This window comes from Leucopleurus acutus, assembly GCF_964270905.1.
Source record: "Leucopleurus acutus genome assembly, chromosome: 9".
NCBI lineage: Eukaryota > Metazoa > Chordata > Mammalia > Artiodactyla > Delphinidae > Leucopleurus > Leucopleurus acutus.
In genome coordinates, this window is record NC_139144.1 from 66,650,214 (window position 1) to 66,666,284 (window position 16,071).

General features: G+C 42.0%; 1 protein-coding gene across 4 annotated transcripts in view; it reads right to left on the minus strand.

Moving 5' to 3' along the window:
* Window positions 1-14,089, minus strand: part of DPY19L1 (dpy-19 like C-mannosyltransferase 1) — a 161,085-nt gene extending 146,996 nt beyond the window's left edge. For all 4 annotated transcript variants that reach the window (XR_014326456.1, XR_014326457.1, XR_014326458.1 and 1 more), the window contains exon 1: window positions 13,750-14,089. Coding sequence is in view for 1 of the 4 variants with exons in the window: in XM_082846637.1 (XP_082702763.1) it covers window positions 13,750-14,047 (298 nt within the window). In the remaining 3 variants the exon portion in view is untranslated. The remainder of the gene's footprint in view (window positions 1-13,749) is intronic.
* Between the last annotated feature and the right edge of the window lie 1,982 nt (window positions 14,090-16,071).

Consider the following 16,071-nt stretch of genomic DNA (forward strand, 5'->3'; position numbering starts at 1 on the left):
CACTGTATTGCAGGCTTCTGATGAAATACCTACTAAGGAAATGAACTGTAAAGTACTCTTAGAAATGAAAGACAAACAGCTCAGATCTTATTATCTTATTTTTAAAGAAGTATTTATATTTTTAAAAATTAAAAAATGCATTTTACCTAGGAGATACTAATAGTTACAAAAGAAAAATATTTACTCTTTCCAGATCATTGAAACTACAAATATTTAACTAGGTTTGTCATTTGACATTTATTTGTACATGGTACTTTGACCTTTTGAAATTTTGATTTTTTTTTTCTTATTGACAAATCTAGTATCCACTCCCTTTTTGGTTTTTACCTTTAAAGACTTCACACCACCATAATATAATATGGGCTTTATTTTCTCAATGATCTAACTATCATGTTGCTGAATAAATCATTCTTCTATCATAGAATGTAAATACCACCTTATACTGAAGACTTGTCACATTATACTTTGGTAATCCCTTAGAGCTTATAATTTTGATTTCATTCATAAATTAATATGGGGAGAATCTACATATTTATAATATATATGTATATGTTAGTATCCATAAACATGATATATAACTTCAATTATTCAACTGTCTTTTCAACTGCCGTCGACAAAAATCCTATCAGTAGAGCTAATACATAATACATAGTTAACTCATATTTCTTATTAAGTCTTACCTGGGAGTTTAATCTTTTTGTTCCTGCTAATAACCATGAAATTTTGTTTTCATTATACTTTACTGGATATTGTTAATGTATTTATTTTGTAATGTATTTCTTTTGGGCTCATTTACTAAACTATTAATTCTTTTATTTATTTATTTTTTTGGTTTATCATCTTCAATTCTCCATTTTAAATAATATTTTAAAAAGATAACTTTGTTCATGTTTTATAATTTTATTATTAGTTTCTTCTTCCCATCTGACAATAATAATAAACTTCTAGAATAATACCAAGTAATTCTGGTAAAAGAGGGCATCCAGTATTCTGCTGACTTTAACAGAAATGCATTTCACATTATGCCTTTAAATTAGTCTTTGACCTTCACAATTCTGCAGCGATACATAGGATTTCTCAAGATCATCATCTCTCTACTTCCTCAGAATACAACTTCGCAGAAGGATGGAAGATACAAAGTGCCTTTTGGTGCCTTCCTTTAATTCAATCCGTGCAGCACTAGACAATTCTTGGATTTCTTGGCATTTGAATGACCCTCTTTCATAGCTTCCAGGGTCGATTCATAATCTGCCCAATGTTTTGAAGTCCTTTGTTCATTTCAATTTAATAATAGTAATAAAGCAGCTAACATTTGAATTCTTATGACCTGCCAGGCATTTTTAAGTGCTTTACTTGAACTAACTCAATAAATCCTCGCAACCATCCGATGTGTTAGGTACCAACCTTCCCTGGTATACAGATAATAATACGTTGATTCCCAGAGAACTTTAGGAACTTGCCCAAGAAACAAAGTGGATAAACAGAGAAAGGGAGGTTGGAAGCAGGAATTCCGACCTAAGATCCCTGTGCTGTGTGGCCTCTTGTGGAGGAGGGAGGGGCTGACACAAAGGCCAGAGCCTCCTTACCTTAAGTAACTTATTCCCCTTCCCTCTTTCTTTATTTATTTTAAAGATAAAAGAAAAAAGTTACAATTCATCTGTTGATAAAGGCAGTATGTTTTATAGAAGCTATTATTCTTTTATACAAGTGTAGAGCTATACTTTAATTTATTCAAAATTGAGATAAATTATATGCATATGTCATTTGAAAATGAAAGCCCCAGCAAGTAAAGCAGATACTGCCTTGTGAGCATAATTTAAGCATAACGACATAAAATGACAAAAACTTCCTCAAGTATCCCTAAAGAGCTTTTCTTGCCTTCTTGCCTACAGAAAAGATTATAAATGATTTTCTCTAAATGTATTCCAGTGATTATCAATCCTGTGTATAGTCTTCTGGGAGTGTCACAAAATTGATAACCAATTTTTCCAGTTTAACACATATGCTATTCTTGTCATTCTAAGGTACTGAGGTAAATACAGCATTTTTTTTAAAAAATCAGAAGATAAAGAAAACTTTCAAAAAATCCAAAACTATTCTATAAGAAAAAGGTGTTCAAGGAAAGAAGGTTTGCTTTGTAACGTAATTCAAAAGATTGCAATCCTGTGGCTGAGAATTCTGAAAGGCTCTTAAGTTTTGCTAGAAGCACACAAATTACCAATACTCTGAAACTAAATTGGCCACTCCTTCCACTTTCTGATTAACGAAATTTTGTACAAGATTATATGTCACATTATATCAATTTTCAGCCTTATGTGATTTGAGCTGCTTCTTCACTGAAAATTATTCTTCTCCTGTTATTAGAATCTTGTTTAAACAAAATAGAATGTAATTCCCTGAGGGTACAAACAATGTTTCACTGAATTTTACTACAGCAGTACTTAGCAAGAAGCTGAGCACATAGCCAGACTCAAATGTTTGCTGAATTAACGCATATAATTAAGGTGGGAAATTAAATAATCCTAAACCATGTCCACATAATAAACCAGAGTTGAATGTACTTTGATTGATGGATAGCTACACACACACACACACACACACACACTCGTGTGCATATAATAGTTTTCTTTTTTTTTTTTCTAAAATAGAGTCCCAGCGATCAGTGCATATTAGACCCCTCGCCTACGCGCAGCCCGCTGCCTAAGCCTGCCATTCTCAGTCTGGAACCCCGGCACAGTGGAGTTCCCGAGGTCCTGCCCCAGCTCTGCTCCCTCTGACACCCCTCCTTCCAGCCACAGCTCGGAAAGTGGGAAGGGGACACCCCCTGCTTCCCCTCCTCGATCTTGCCTGGCCCGCAGAGCTTTCCAAGCAGTAAAGAGGGCAGGAGGAACGGGGAAAGAAATGGAGGAGGGGGTCCTTCCACGTTGTTCTGCTCAGTCCTCAAGGGTTCTTAGATCCCATCCCCTCTCCAACCAGCACCAGATCCCCCAGACCTCTCTCACCAACTCTCCCAGCCTCCTACCTTCCCCCAGGTCGCCTCGCCCCAGCAGGTGACTCAGAAGTCCTCCCACCCACCCAGTTAGGATTGCTGGGAAGTCGAGCCCCGCGATCTGCTTTCCTAAGATTCCTCAGCTGAGTCTTCTGCACGCTAAAGTTGGAGACCCACTGTCCTTTCTCTCTTCCTCCTCCTCAAGGCAGGAGAGCAGGAACTGTGAAGCCAGGGTGGGCTGCTTCTCCCCTTGCCCCTCTCTGGTAACCTGCCAGCCACCCTCCTGCAACCGCAGCCAGGACTACAGTTTCCCATCGACCCTACATTTAATCCCTCACGCGTGTACTTCATAACTAGTACTTGACTTAATTCACAGAATACCTTCACAAGCCCTCTTATTTGAGTCTCACAACAATCCTGTATTTATTCCCATTTTACAAATGAAAAACTGGGCCTCTGAGAGGTTATTTCCCCAAAAGCAAGAACCTGGACCCAGAAGTTCTAATTCCAAGCCTCAGTTTCTTTCCACAGTGACAGAGCTGCCTCCCTTCCCATCTGTAGGCATTTGATGACCTCGTCTCGTAACAATATTTATACAGAGAAATATATTGTAAGTCCAAAATGACTTGCAAAATTTAAAAATACATCTTATTCTTAAATTGAGGTTAATCCATACTTAAAGCATTCTGCACAGTTTTGGCCTCCCTAATGCTCAAGTAACAAAACGACATAAAAAGAAGTTAAGAACTCTTCTTAAATCCACTGGACAAGGTTTTAAAATCAACCTTGACAAGTTCCACACTCAACCTCTTCCTAATATTACTAACAATTGTTCTCAAGGGTCCATTCAGAGTGTAAAAGTTTCTTCCCAGAAGATGAAGTCACCAGTAAATAGTCTCCCTATTCCACACCAACAATCCATCCTGGAGAAGGAAGTCAGTTTCTAAATGTACAGACTTAAGCATCTCCTCCCCCTGTCTAAAAAGTCCCATGACTTTCCATGGCCCACACCATGGAGTCCACATTCTGGCCTTTTTCCAGTTAATTAATCCCACCACACACCCTTCATGCTTGGCTGCACTGGGCAATGATCCCCTAAAATGACAAGTGTTTTTTGGTTTTGTTTCGTTTTGCTTTTGGCTGCGTCGGGTCTTCATTGCTACGCATGTGGGCTTTCTCTGGTTGCGGTGAGCGGGGGCTACTCTCCGTTGAGGTGCGTGGGCTTCTCTTGTTGCAGAGCACGGGCTCTAGACGTGCAGGCTTCAGTCCTTGTGGCACGTGGGCTCAGCAGTTGTGGTGCACAGGCTTGCTTGCTCTGCGGCATGTGGGATCTTCCCGGACCAGGGATCGAACCCACATCCCCTGCATTGGCAGGTAGATTCTTAACCACTGCGCCACCAGGGAAGTCCCTACCAAGTGTTTTAATGATGGTATGCCTTTGCTCCTGCCTGAAAACTACTAATTCATCCTTCAAAGTCAAAGGAATTCAAATGTGGCATTTTGTGAAGCTTGTCCTGCCAACATAGCTATTATACGTTTATTAGAGCACCTAAACAGTTCCCTATGCTAGGATGAGAAGGCTTGAGGCTGAGCTTGTGTTTAATTCATCTTAATATCTACATCTTCTAGCATTGTGCCTGGCACCTCACTGGGTTGAACTGTTAAATGACTATCACCGTGTGAGAGAAATTAGAGAATATACTCAATTAAGTCACAACCTAAACACCTAAAGACAATATCTAAGCATTCCAAACTGCTCAAAGGGTTCCAATTATGTGAAGGTAAAACAGATATAACAAAATTAATATATTGAAGGAAATCATGTTTCTAGTCTACAGTACCTAGGAAAAATCAAAGCCCAGTTTCTGTATAGTAAACTAATAAGTAAAAAGACATTCTTTAGGACCCAGTTTGGGAAAGAGAAAACGGTCGTGTATACCTCAGGCTTGGCCCCTTCCTTCTTTCTACACCTAGACTGTGTGTTATCAAGGGCTTTAAAGCCAACAAGTACCTAAATGCCTCCTAGATGCACAACACATTTTCCTAGAAACTGAGGACATTAAAGCGATAGTAGCCAGCATCTGGGCCCTTAAAGATAAAATCTTTGAGAGAGAAGATTTAGGTGCATAAAATAATGAGAGAACACATTAGGCACCCAAGCAAATAGCACAAAGTCTATGAACTGTAAGAAATCTGAGAAGGCAGATCAATAGTGGCCCTCTCAGCACAGGGTTTATTAAAGTGGGATTGGGTGGGGGGGGAGGGGGGATGGATTACAGGACATGATTACAATTTAGGCGAGGATTTATGGTGCGTAGCCAGAAAAGAAGACAGTTACAATAAGGCTGTATGTGGACTCTGATCCAACATCACAAAAGAATTCCCATCACTGATACTGGTGATACAAAATACACATGATATTGACAATAATGAGACTGAAGGCTCACTCACTATATATACAGTGTGTCAGGCTCTCAGAGCTCTAGGAACACTAGGAGGGGAGTTTGGCAGAGCCACTCAACCAGTGGTATCAAGAACGGTAGGGCTTCCCTGGTGGCGCAGTGGTTGAGAGTCCGCCTGCCGATGCAGGGGACACGGGTTTGTGCCCCGGTTCAGGAAGATCCCACATGCCGCGGAGCGGCTTGGCCCGTAAGCCATGGCCGCTGAGCCTGCGCATCCGGAGCCTGTGCTCCGCAACGGGAGGGGCCACAGTGAGAGGCCCGCGTACCGCAAAAAAATAAATAAATAAAAATTTAAAATAATTAAGAATCGAATTCTTTTTTACCTTCCATGGTAAGAAAGTCATTCTTAAGAAGAAATATTCCTTAGATTTTATATGACTTATTTAGCTTCAGTCTCATTTTCACCAAATGTGAAATGAGGGGCTTTCACCTGGTTATCTCTATTCCTAGCATGTAATGACCTTGTATAGCTACAACTACTAATACTAATACTTAGGACTTCACACTGTCCAAGGGGCCTCCATGGCTATTTTCTGTTTTCCTTTTAGATCTTTCTGCTCCCCAAACTAAAAGCCTTGGCAGGTTTGACTCTTTTAATTTGTTTTTTTCAATAGGGAAAAAAGGAATGCACTCAATTTATCAATAGAGACATTAAGTCGCAAAGTGAGAAGTAGGACTACTTTAAAATTCCATCATGATTGGAAGAAACTATATAGCTCCCAGGTAGAATTCACAGTGGTCTATGTAATAATGCTTGTAACGTTGACCTTAGTTAATTTGAATCTCCTCCATATATTTGGCATTGAGCAAAATAATACCTTACAACAGTTAGGGAAAAATTAAGAAATTCTCAATTATAATGAATAAATCTAACAACTGTTTATCAGTTGCAGTTCACAGAGCACTTTCACATATTAAGCAAAAAGATCCAGGAGCCCTTTTGAGGCAAAAATGGCTCTTATTTTCCCATGAGGCCCAAGGTCACATGATTGGGATAAACCAAGGCCTCGTGGATTGCCTGGGTTCTATGCCTCTGGTGCCCTTCTAATTGGAAGCTTAAGCATTAAAAAATGTTAATAAGCACATTTAACCAAAAGGGTACACTGACATAAAGGAGGAAACTTCTTAGAAATAATTTAAAAATCAAGGACAAAGGTTTATTTTGAAGTGAAATTATAAAAACAGAACCTGGAAAATGTATATCACCACCCCCAAACAGTATAAAATTAGGCCTCTAAACAAAGAAATAGACAAAGAAAATTTTCACATTTAAAATATTTATGTATATACATATATTAAAGTAGGCAATACTTAATACAATTACCCAACATATGGGTTTTTAAAGCAATAAATTCTAACTTTCTTCTAAAATCGTATCCTCACATAATATGGACACAAATATTTCTAAATCAAACAGTAACCTACATTACCAATTTTCATAAAGTAACTTTCTCCTTACTAAAAAAAAATTCCATTTCAGTTTTTAAAGAACAAGTATCTAGATAAAATATACACCTGAAATAATATGCTAGCTCATTAAATGCCCCTGAGCAAGCATAGTGAAACTGTAAAGCTTTAATAAATCTAATGGAAAAAAATGTAGAAGCTGCATCTCTTCACCAGAGGGGGGAAAAAAAAAAGATCCATATATACACAATATACACCCAGGCCCAGCATATTATTAAGCAAGAGATTTTAACAAGTTCATTAATCGATAAGCCATTTAAAGTTTCAAGGCTATGGTTATGGATTCTCAAGGTTATGCATTCTCCCCAAATTGCAAACTGCCCTTGGGTAGCACAATGTTTTGCTTAGCCTTTAAATGATTAAGAAAACTGTGATACTGTTTTTTACTATTTTATTCTGTTTTTTTTTTTGTAACAATGCCAAACAACCAACTAACACAATCAAAAACAATTCAGAATTTAGTAGTTTCCGAAAAAAGGTTATGCAAAGACAAAATGGAGACTGACAGGCTGACCATAAAGATTTAACAATCAGATCAATTCCCCATAAGCCACCAAAGTAGTGCTCTTGCTAAAAAAGTTATCAGGTCTTGGAACACATGAGATCATCTTCCCATTAAAGCATCTGTGACAGTTGCCTTAGATTGTAGATCTGAAACCTACAATTTGACAGATGTGCTTAACAAGCCAAGATACCTTAACTTTAATCCCAAACTTCACCCAGTGAACTCACTAGAGATGTCAGACCATTCACCTGGCCCATTTTAGTTTCCTCACATATCAAATTCCAGGAGTTAACTTTTAAGTTCTAGATTCCCATGAAACTTCCATGAAGATCAAAGATGAGAAGAGTGAGGAATCAGGTCTTATTTAAAAAAAACTTTTAAACATAAGTAGAAAACAGTAGCTCTCTGCTAGTTATGTAAGTACTTTATGATTAGTATTAAAACATGGGGAAAATATTCTGAGGTGTGACATTTTCAGCACTAAAAGGCTGCACTACAAAAAGCAGTGGTTACTGTTAGGAAGTAACAGGAAAATGCAATGCAGAGCAGTAGTATATTAGGCAAATTTGAGTTGGCGTGAACATACGAATAAAGCCTCACTCTTCTCAATTATAACAATATTCTCAAATTAAAAATCTGTCAAGATGGCAAGTTTTCAAAAGTTATTGGCCAAGTGATCTATAAACTGTGTTTTAAGATATAGTTGGTGCTATTGTAAACTAGAAGATAAAATCACCTCCATCCTTGGTCAGTACAATGAATCACTCAGAACTTCTGTGACTGGTTTTGGTGACTGTGCTGTTATGTTAACATTTGCTGCTATGATTAAAATACAAAATGCCATCCAAGAATCAATTACGTGTAGTGAAAGTACTGAAAAACACACCTGATAATTGGTTACTTTGGAAAGGAAGTCAAATATGAGGAAATATGCCAGGAAAACATGAAGATATATGAGCTCTTAAATGCATTCGGGGGGGGAGGGAGACAATAATAATGCTGAGAAAATGAAAAATAGTATCAAAACAAAAATAAAAAAAAAATAAAAGTTACAATAGTTGTAGATTTATGTACTCTAAAAATTAATTCTTCCACTTTTTAAACTTAATCGTACTCAATGATTCTTGAATTATGAAAATCACCCATGGAGAACTGATCTTTCCTATGAAACAGGACTGCTTTTTATGGGATTAAACAATAATATAAAGGTTTTGACCTAGAAAGAGGTGTAATTTTTACTAACTTTTATGACTAGTAATCATCAGAATGGTAACTAAAGAAAACTAGCAGACTCTTGAGCTTGGAAGAATAATGTTCCAATGGTTTGGGCAAAGTATAATCTGATGGTAAAAGATGAACTAGCAAAACAAGAATTTAAGATTAAACATATAAATTATAAAGCCTATGCTACCCCATTTGGAAACAAGCACACAGGCTTGTAGTCTCTATGATAATGTAAATATCTCATTAACATAAGCTTTAAGAGACATTATAATATAGCCTAATCTTACAAAGTGTGTAAAGCTTACAAAAATAGCTACAGTGCAAATTTTAGCAACATCCAAATACACACATGTAGATAATAAAATTTTATCTGCTTTCAGTACTGATGCCATATTATGGGCCAAAAATCAATCATGAGTTGGTAATATATCCTTATATTTACACAAATTAAACTTATCACATTTGTTATTTATTTGAGCTCTCATGAATATCACATATTCAGAACCCTCCTAATTGTATATTTTAATAATAACATATATTTAAGTGATTATAAACATTCTTTAAAGTTAACCAGAAGTGTACTTTAGAAAGAAAAAACTGGTTTTAAACAGAGGAAGCTCTCTAAAAGCCCAAATACCCATCCAACTCACTGGCTTTCAGGGAACTGTATTGGCCCAACATCTATGTATTAACACACCCTCAGGGCTGGTGCTCAGGTGTGTCTAAGTGTTTGTTTGAAAGCCATTCCACAAGATGGCCAGTGGCCCCTGTGCCTCTCGGGTCCTCAGCTTTTCTTGCCCATTAAGCCAACCCCAATATGCTCTTTTTCCACTTCTATTCCCTTATCTCTAGTTATGATCCCTCTCTTCCTTATTTCCCCTGAAGAAGGAAGAAACAAGAAAGCTAACGCTCACTGAGCACTAAATGTTGAGGTTTCTCTGAACTGGACCCTGGGGCTTCATTTCTCTTCTTGCTATTCTCACCCTAGAGAAGATGAAATATAAGCATAGCAGTTAAGAGCATGAACTCTGGAGCCACACTGCCTGGGTTCAAGTCCTGACACTTCCACATTCTAGGGGTGACCTTGGGCAAGTTACTTAACATCTGTGTGCCTCAGGTCCCGGATCTGGTAAAATGGGTATGACAATCACAGTGTCATGGTGAGGACTGACTTAATAGTTAAATGAATCTGAGATAAGTCAGTTAATCTAAAATACTTAGAACTATGCCTGGCACAGAGTAAACCCCATATCAGGAGAAGATACTATCATCAATTCCCATGAATTTAATACCACCCATTTGCTGATGACTCCCTGTTTTATGTTTCCACTCAGATCTCTTCTCTTATGTCCCATTGCCTACTTGACATTTCTACTTGGACATCTCACGAATGTCTCAAAGGTAACATGTCCAAGATAGAATTCTTGATCTCTTCCCTTAAATCTGTCCGCTCACCATACCCCTAGTCTTCACCATCTCCGTGAATGCTACTCCAATTAAAATAACAGACATATCAGATGATAAATAGCAACTCCCAGCCCATTTTGGGAAAACAATAGAGATTAGGAGAAACTCTGGCAAACTGGGCTGTGTCCCCATTTAAAAGAGGGGAGGGGTAGATACACTTAGTTCCAGGGGATTGCTGTCAGGTAGGAATGTCAGCTCTGTGATGCTAGACAGTCGGCTCCTAAAGGGAAGCAGAACATCAGACTTTAAATCTACTAATGCTTCCCTCCACCTCACCCCACCCCAGATTCTCATTTAATTGGTCTGATGTGTGGCTTAGCTTTTGGGATTTTTTGAAGTTTCCAGGTGACACTAGTATACAGCTAAGGTTGGGAACCACTAGTCTAGTCCAGGTCTCCCATTTTTACATGTGTACAAACTGAGGCTCAGAGAAGCTAAATGCTTTGCTCAGGCACCAATGAGTTTGAAACAAGTACAGAATCAGAAAACAGTTCCTCTAAGGCAGTGTTTTCAAACTGTGGGTCATAATACTAGATCATGAAATCAGCTTAATGGTTTATAAACAGCATTTTTAAAAAAAGGACAGAACAGAAAATCAAAATGCACTGTGTATTATAGAGTGAGTACAGTGCATAACCTTTTTATTTTAAATGTATGCACATACTGCTCTTAGTCTCCATTTCCCTTTTCAAATCCGTTCTCCTCCCTTCTCTGCCTTGTTCCCAGCCCCAGGAGGCTGACCCTACAGAATGATTCAGTTGGACCCCTTGCCTAAGGATTTCCCGTTGGACAGCCAGTGAGAGGCACCAGTGGGAGATCAGAGGGTGGGCAGAGTGTCTGGGGTCACTCTTCTTGGGTGATCCTGCCCCCACTCCACAGCTCTCCTTGGGTTCAGCTCCGGAGGAAGCTCCCTTTCCCCTTCAGGCCCAGAGGTGGTAGCACCTTCCCACTGGTGACAATCCCTGGGTGCTTCAGTGTCCTTTTTGGGTTCCTTAAACCTGCTCACACTTTTGAAAACAGGCCACTTGTTAAATCTGTTTCCTGCCAGGACACTGACATAAAACAGTTTGACAGACAGAGAGACACATGCATAAATATACAGGGTTGGATTTTCAGAAGTGTGAGTAGTTTAACGTAAATTGTGTTGCTTGCTGCAGGTTGTGGTCAAAAAAGTTAGGAAAACACTGTGTCATGGTTCTTCTTACTACACCACTGCCTCCCCTGGCTGATATGGGGAGCTACTGGGTTGAAACATCTAAAAATAAACATTTCAAAGACCTTCTTTATGACTGTTACCATTAAATGGTAAATAATGTCTAAAAAAAAGAAAAACACGTTTATTAAAATGGATTTTTTAACAGGGCTTAAGACTGCCCAACAGTGGAAAGGGCCATCCTGGTAGGTTGTGAGTTCCCCATCAGAGCTTCACACACGTGGAGGAGATGAGAGACTAGGGACCCCTAGTCAGCCTCTCTTTAAAAGGTGTGCTTCTATCAGGGAGCCTCAAGTTGTAAAATTTCTTCCAAAACACAAATGAAACAATTTTTGTCATAGCAAAATCCTGTACTAAAAAACCATACCATGTCAGCTCAGTTCTCACTCATTCTGGGAGGGAAGAAGAGTGAAAATGAGGCAGCTTTCAAAAATGTCTAAACTCTGCTCCTCTTTACAGGTTTTGAGAGTACAGATCCAGAGAAAGAACTAAACATTCCAGGTCTGGTTATTCTCCAGAATCATCTTTCAAGCTGCCCTGTGTCCTCATGTAAACGGTTAGCAAGGACAGAAAGTCCCTAGACCTTGGTCTGGTCATCCAACCTCCATCCATCTGATGGCCAGTGTCCAGAGTACATCCAAAAATGTGGGACAGCACCTTCACTGTACCTCTTTTCAATACCCAAAGGGATGAGTCAAGTAAAGTGTCACACTATTACATTAATACAAAACTTAGGTATGAACCATTACTAGATCCAAATATAAGCCATCCAATATAAGATTCAAAGGAAATGAAATTCTAAGCAAAGAAAATATGCACATAAGAAAATGGCAATAGATATTACTCTATGATTTGTTACTGTAACCTCCCTTAAGGAGTGATGCCCTTCCATATTTTGCTACAAAGTGGTTAATGTTTATAGTAGCTATCTATTCAAGAAAAATGCAACTTCATTCTGTCACCAGGTATCAATTCAATATTATGCTTGTGCTTTTAGTTTAACAGCAACTAAAACTTGTTAAATGTTTTAGATACAAAGTGTCTAGCCATATAGTACCCACCCCTTTTAGTTCTGCTCCTCAGGATGTGCCCTGGAGTAAGTAGGGCAGGTGATAATCCCATGTCACAGAGAAGGCAAGGCTCGCAAAGGAAATAACTTGAAACTTAAACCAAACTTAAACACAGTGAACTGGATCAGGAGCCTCTGTCTCATCCACTGTACCATGCTGCCTCCCCAAGGTGAATTGAACTAACCTGCACACTGGCAAGGTTTTTCAAGCTCGCTACTGAAAAAAAGGAGAAATGTACTGAAAATACTGAATTTCTCTAGTCTTGAATCTACAATAGAAAAAAAAAAAAGTACCCCAAAAGCAATATCAACATTTCTGAGCCCATTAAAATGTGTGTGTGTGCAGGCGCACACACACGGTGATGACTGGCTTTCTATGATTGAGTGGCTGTGATCTCAGGGGAAGCCGATTTGTTGTATTTTATTCCCTGGTCTATACTGAACTCCAAATTCTTTGGGGTCACTAAAGGAATTTGAAAGGACCAAGAGTTAAATAATTCAGTAGCCAAAGCCCATTAATGACATTATATAGGAAAAGGCAGTGTTACAGCATTTTACTTGCTGACTTAGAAAAATGAGGCCTATTATCCAAACTGCTATAACTTGCCTTATCAGAATGTCGACCAGAAAACAAAGGAAACCTGAAGTCGGTCCACAACATGTGAATGTTTCAACTTTATTTTTTTCAGCACATCATTACATATCATCCGTTAGGTCAAGGCAGCGGATGAGAGGGAGCCCTCCATACCAATCCTTCCCAGGTCAGCAGGGTCCCAGCTTGGGGGCCCAAAACACAACACAACCGGGAAGGTGACGTGCGGAAGGGAATCACAAATAAAGTGCCATCGGCGGTGTCTGCAGCCAAGAAGAAAACAGCACGCCAAAATTTAATTATAAGTTTAGCAACTTTCTAGAACAGGGGACGTGCTTTTGCTTTGAGTTCAGTGGAATCGCTTCCAACCCAAAGCAAACCATCCTCCCGGACAGGAGGCGAGATAACTGGAAGGCTGCCGGCCCGCGCCAATCAGCAGCGTCCAATCTCGTTAGCGCAGACCTGCCAATTCGCTGCCAGGCCGGGCAGCTGTTGATCTCGGGGCCATTTTTTTTTTTTTTTTTTAAAGCAGAGACAGAGAGCAAGTAGGAAGGGAGCGAGGAAGACTGAGCCTAGGGGAGGGAGAGGGAAGGAAGAGGTAAGGATGTCCCAGGAAAACTCGGAGAGGGCTGCGAACTGGCAGGGACCGACCGGCGGGGCTCGGCGGCACGGAAGCCGGAGGAGAGCGGAGGGGAAGGGGAGAGGGGGCCCGCGCCTCAAAGTTCCGCGTCCCGGCGGCGCCCGCGCGCTGGGCTGCTCACCTAGCAGGAGCGTGGTCCAGGTCCGGCCGCGCCCCGAGAGCCGCAGGCCCAGCGCCCCGCGCAGCCCGGCCGCCAAGCGCCCCCCGAGGCCGCCCCCGGCGAGCGGCGGGGCGGGCTCGGCGCGGGGCCCCTTTCTGCCCGCGGCGCCCTTGCGCCGAGGGGACGGGGGCGCGCGCTCGGGCCCGGGCTCCCCGGCGCCGACATCTGGCGACCCCCTCAGCGGCGACTGCGAGGCACAGGGTGGCTGGGGCGGCTTGGGGGCCGCCTCCCGGTGCTTGTTCCGCGCCTGCAGGACCATCTTGGCATAGTCGCGCCCGCTCGCTGCGCGCGCCCGGACGGCGGCCGGGGAACGGCGGGCTGGCGGGGCGGCCCCGGCGCCGCTCACTCTCAGGCGGGCGGGCGGGCGGAGGGCGGGCCGGCCCCTCCCCGCCGGCGGGGAGGCGGGGAAAGCTGCAAGGCCTGGCGGCGGCTGCCTGCCTGGCGGTGCGGCCGGGAGGCGGCGCCGGACTCGTGCGCCCGCCGCCGCTGCCGGTTGTCACGGCGACCGCGGAACGCCGGGGGGCGGGGGCGGGGGCGGGGACACCCTGTGAGCGGCTGCGGTCCCGCTCCCCCCGCCCCTCCGCGCCGGACGCGCGCTCCCGGACAGCCAGCGCGCACGCGCGGACTTCCGGCGAGGGCGGGGGCCGACCTGGGGCAGCCCGGCGACCCCGGCCCTACGTGGGACCTGTGCAGGACTCAGCCAGGGCGAGGGCACGGATCGCCTCCCGGGAGCGGCTGTCCCTCCCTTTGGGAGCGGCCGGGAAGAAGAAAGGGCCCTCTCGGGGCGGGGGCCGCTGGTCGAAGTTTCGGACCCGATTAAGGCTGCAAGTGGACCCCGAGAAAGCCCGCGTGGCCCAAGCAGCTCGTCTCGGGGACGGCCGGACCGGGGAGGAGACGCTCGGGAATGACCACGCGGGGGCGCTGTGCGTGCGCTCTGGAGCCTCGGTGGCCCTGCCGCTGGAAGAAGAGCAGAACAAAGTAGAGCCACTGGGTCACGTTACTCCACAATGTGTGGCCTTGCAGTTTAGAGCGCTGCCGAGTGCAGCTCCCGCATTCGCTGATACGACGAGCGGGGCAACCCGATTTTAAATGGCAGCAGAGTATCTCAAGGGGAGCTGTTAAGGGTCGAGACACAAGTGTGTGCCTGACATTAAAACTGAAAACCAGGGTAGGAGCCCAGGCTGAGGGTGATAAAATTGAGTGGACCGAGAAGAAAAATTTATCGTATGTTCTGTTACTTTTAAATGCTGTAACCTTGTGGCTTGAAAGAAAGCAGAAAAACTTTATTTGCTGTTAAAATACAAAACCTTAGTCGAAAACGCATTTTCTTACACGTAGCAAGCGGAAGGCATGACTGAAGGAAGCCCAGGAAGATTGGGAAAACCAGGCAGATCCCAGTTACCCTTCTCCCCCCAACCCACCCTTGCATTCTTTGGACAAAACCCTACAGCCTCCTGGATAACTAAGTTCCTTTACTTGCGGTGTCCAGTGGGCTTGTTCCAAAAAGTTGTCCTTAATTCCCAATTTTGTAAATCAAGCCACATCGTTCTGATTATCTCCATTGTAATTCCAGGTGCTTCACGTGGCTGTGGATCCTTGCCCTTAAGTTTCTTTGTCCAGTGATTTCGTTATTTAAGGAAGTTAATTAATATCGGCATCCATTCACTGTTATGCCTTTTTAAGGGCAATTAATTATTTTGTAAAGGGAAAAAATTTGCCATGCTAATTAATAATCCCTCATACTCTATATATTTTGTGAATTTGAATTTTCACCTGTCTTTCATCAGAACAGGGAACAACTATTTTTAGACACTTTTTAAAAAATTATTGAAGTGATATTACACAATGCTTGTATTCTGAAATTATGTGTCAGATGGATCCAGTGTGTTTCCCTCTTGGATTCAACTGGTACCATTTTGCCAGAGAAAACACTTGTTGAAAAAATAAATGAGTGATTGAGTGAATGAATGCAGGAGATAACATAATCAGATGAAGATTAAATATGCTGTGTTCTGTAGTTCACTTGAAAGTTACTTAGTTCTAGCCCTCCTCCCATGGTCTCGAATTTCTAGAAAACAAAGAAGCTTTCCTACTCAACTTCATATTGTCCCACAGAGCCTAACCCAGAGCTTGACTGTGAAAATTTGTTGAACTGTATTGAAAGAGGAACACCTATTGTTTAAGCCATACCCAGTGGGTTTTGATAAGTTCCACCAGTGCTGAGGAGTCCCTTCTCTTCTTGGCGACCAAGTGGGGGCAGTCTAGCATATTGGTCAAAACACA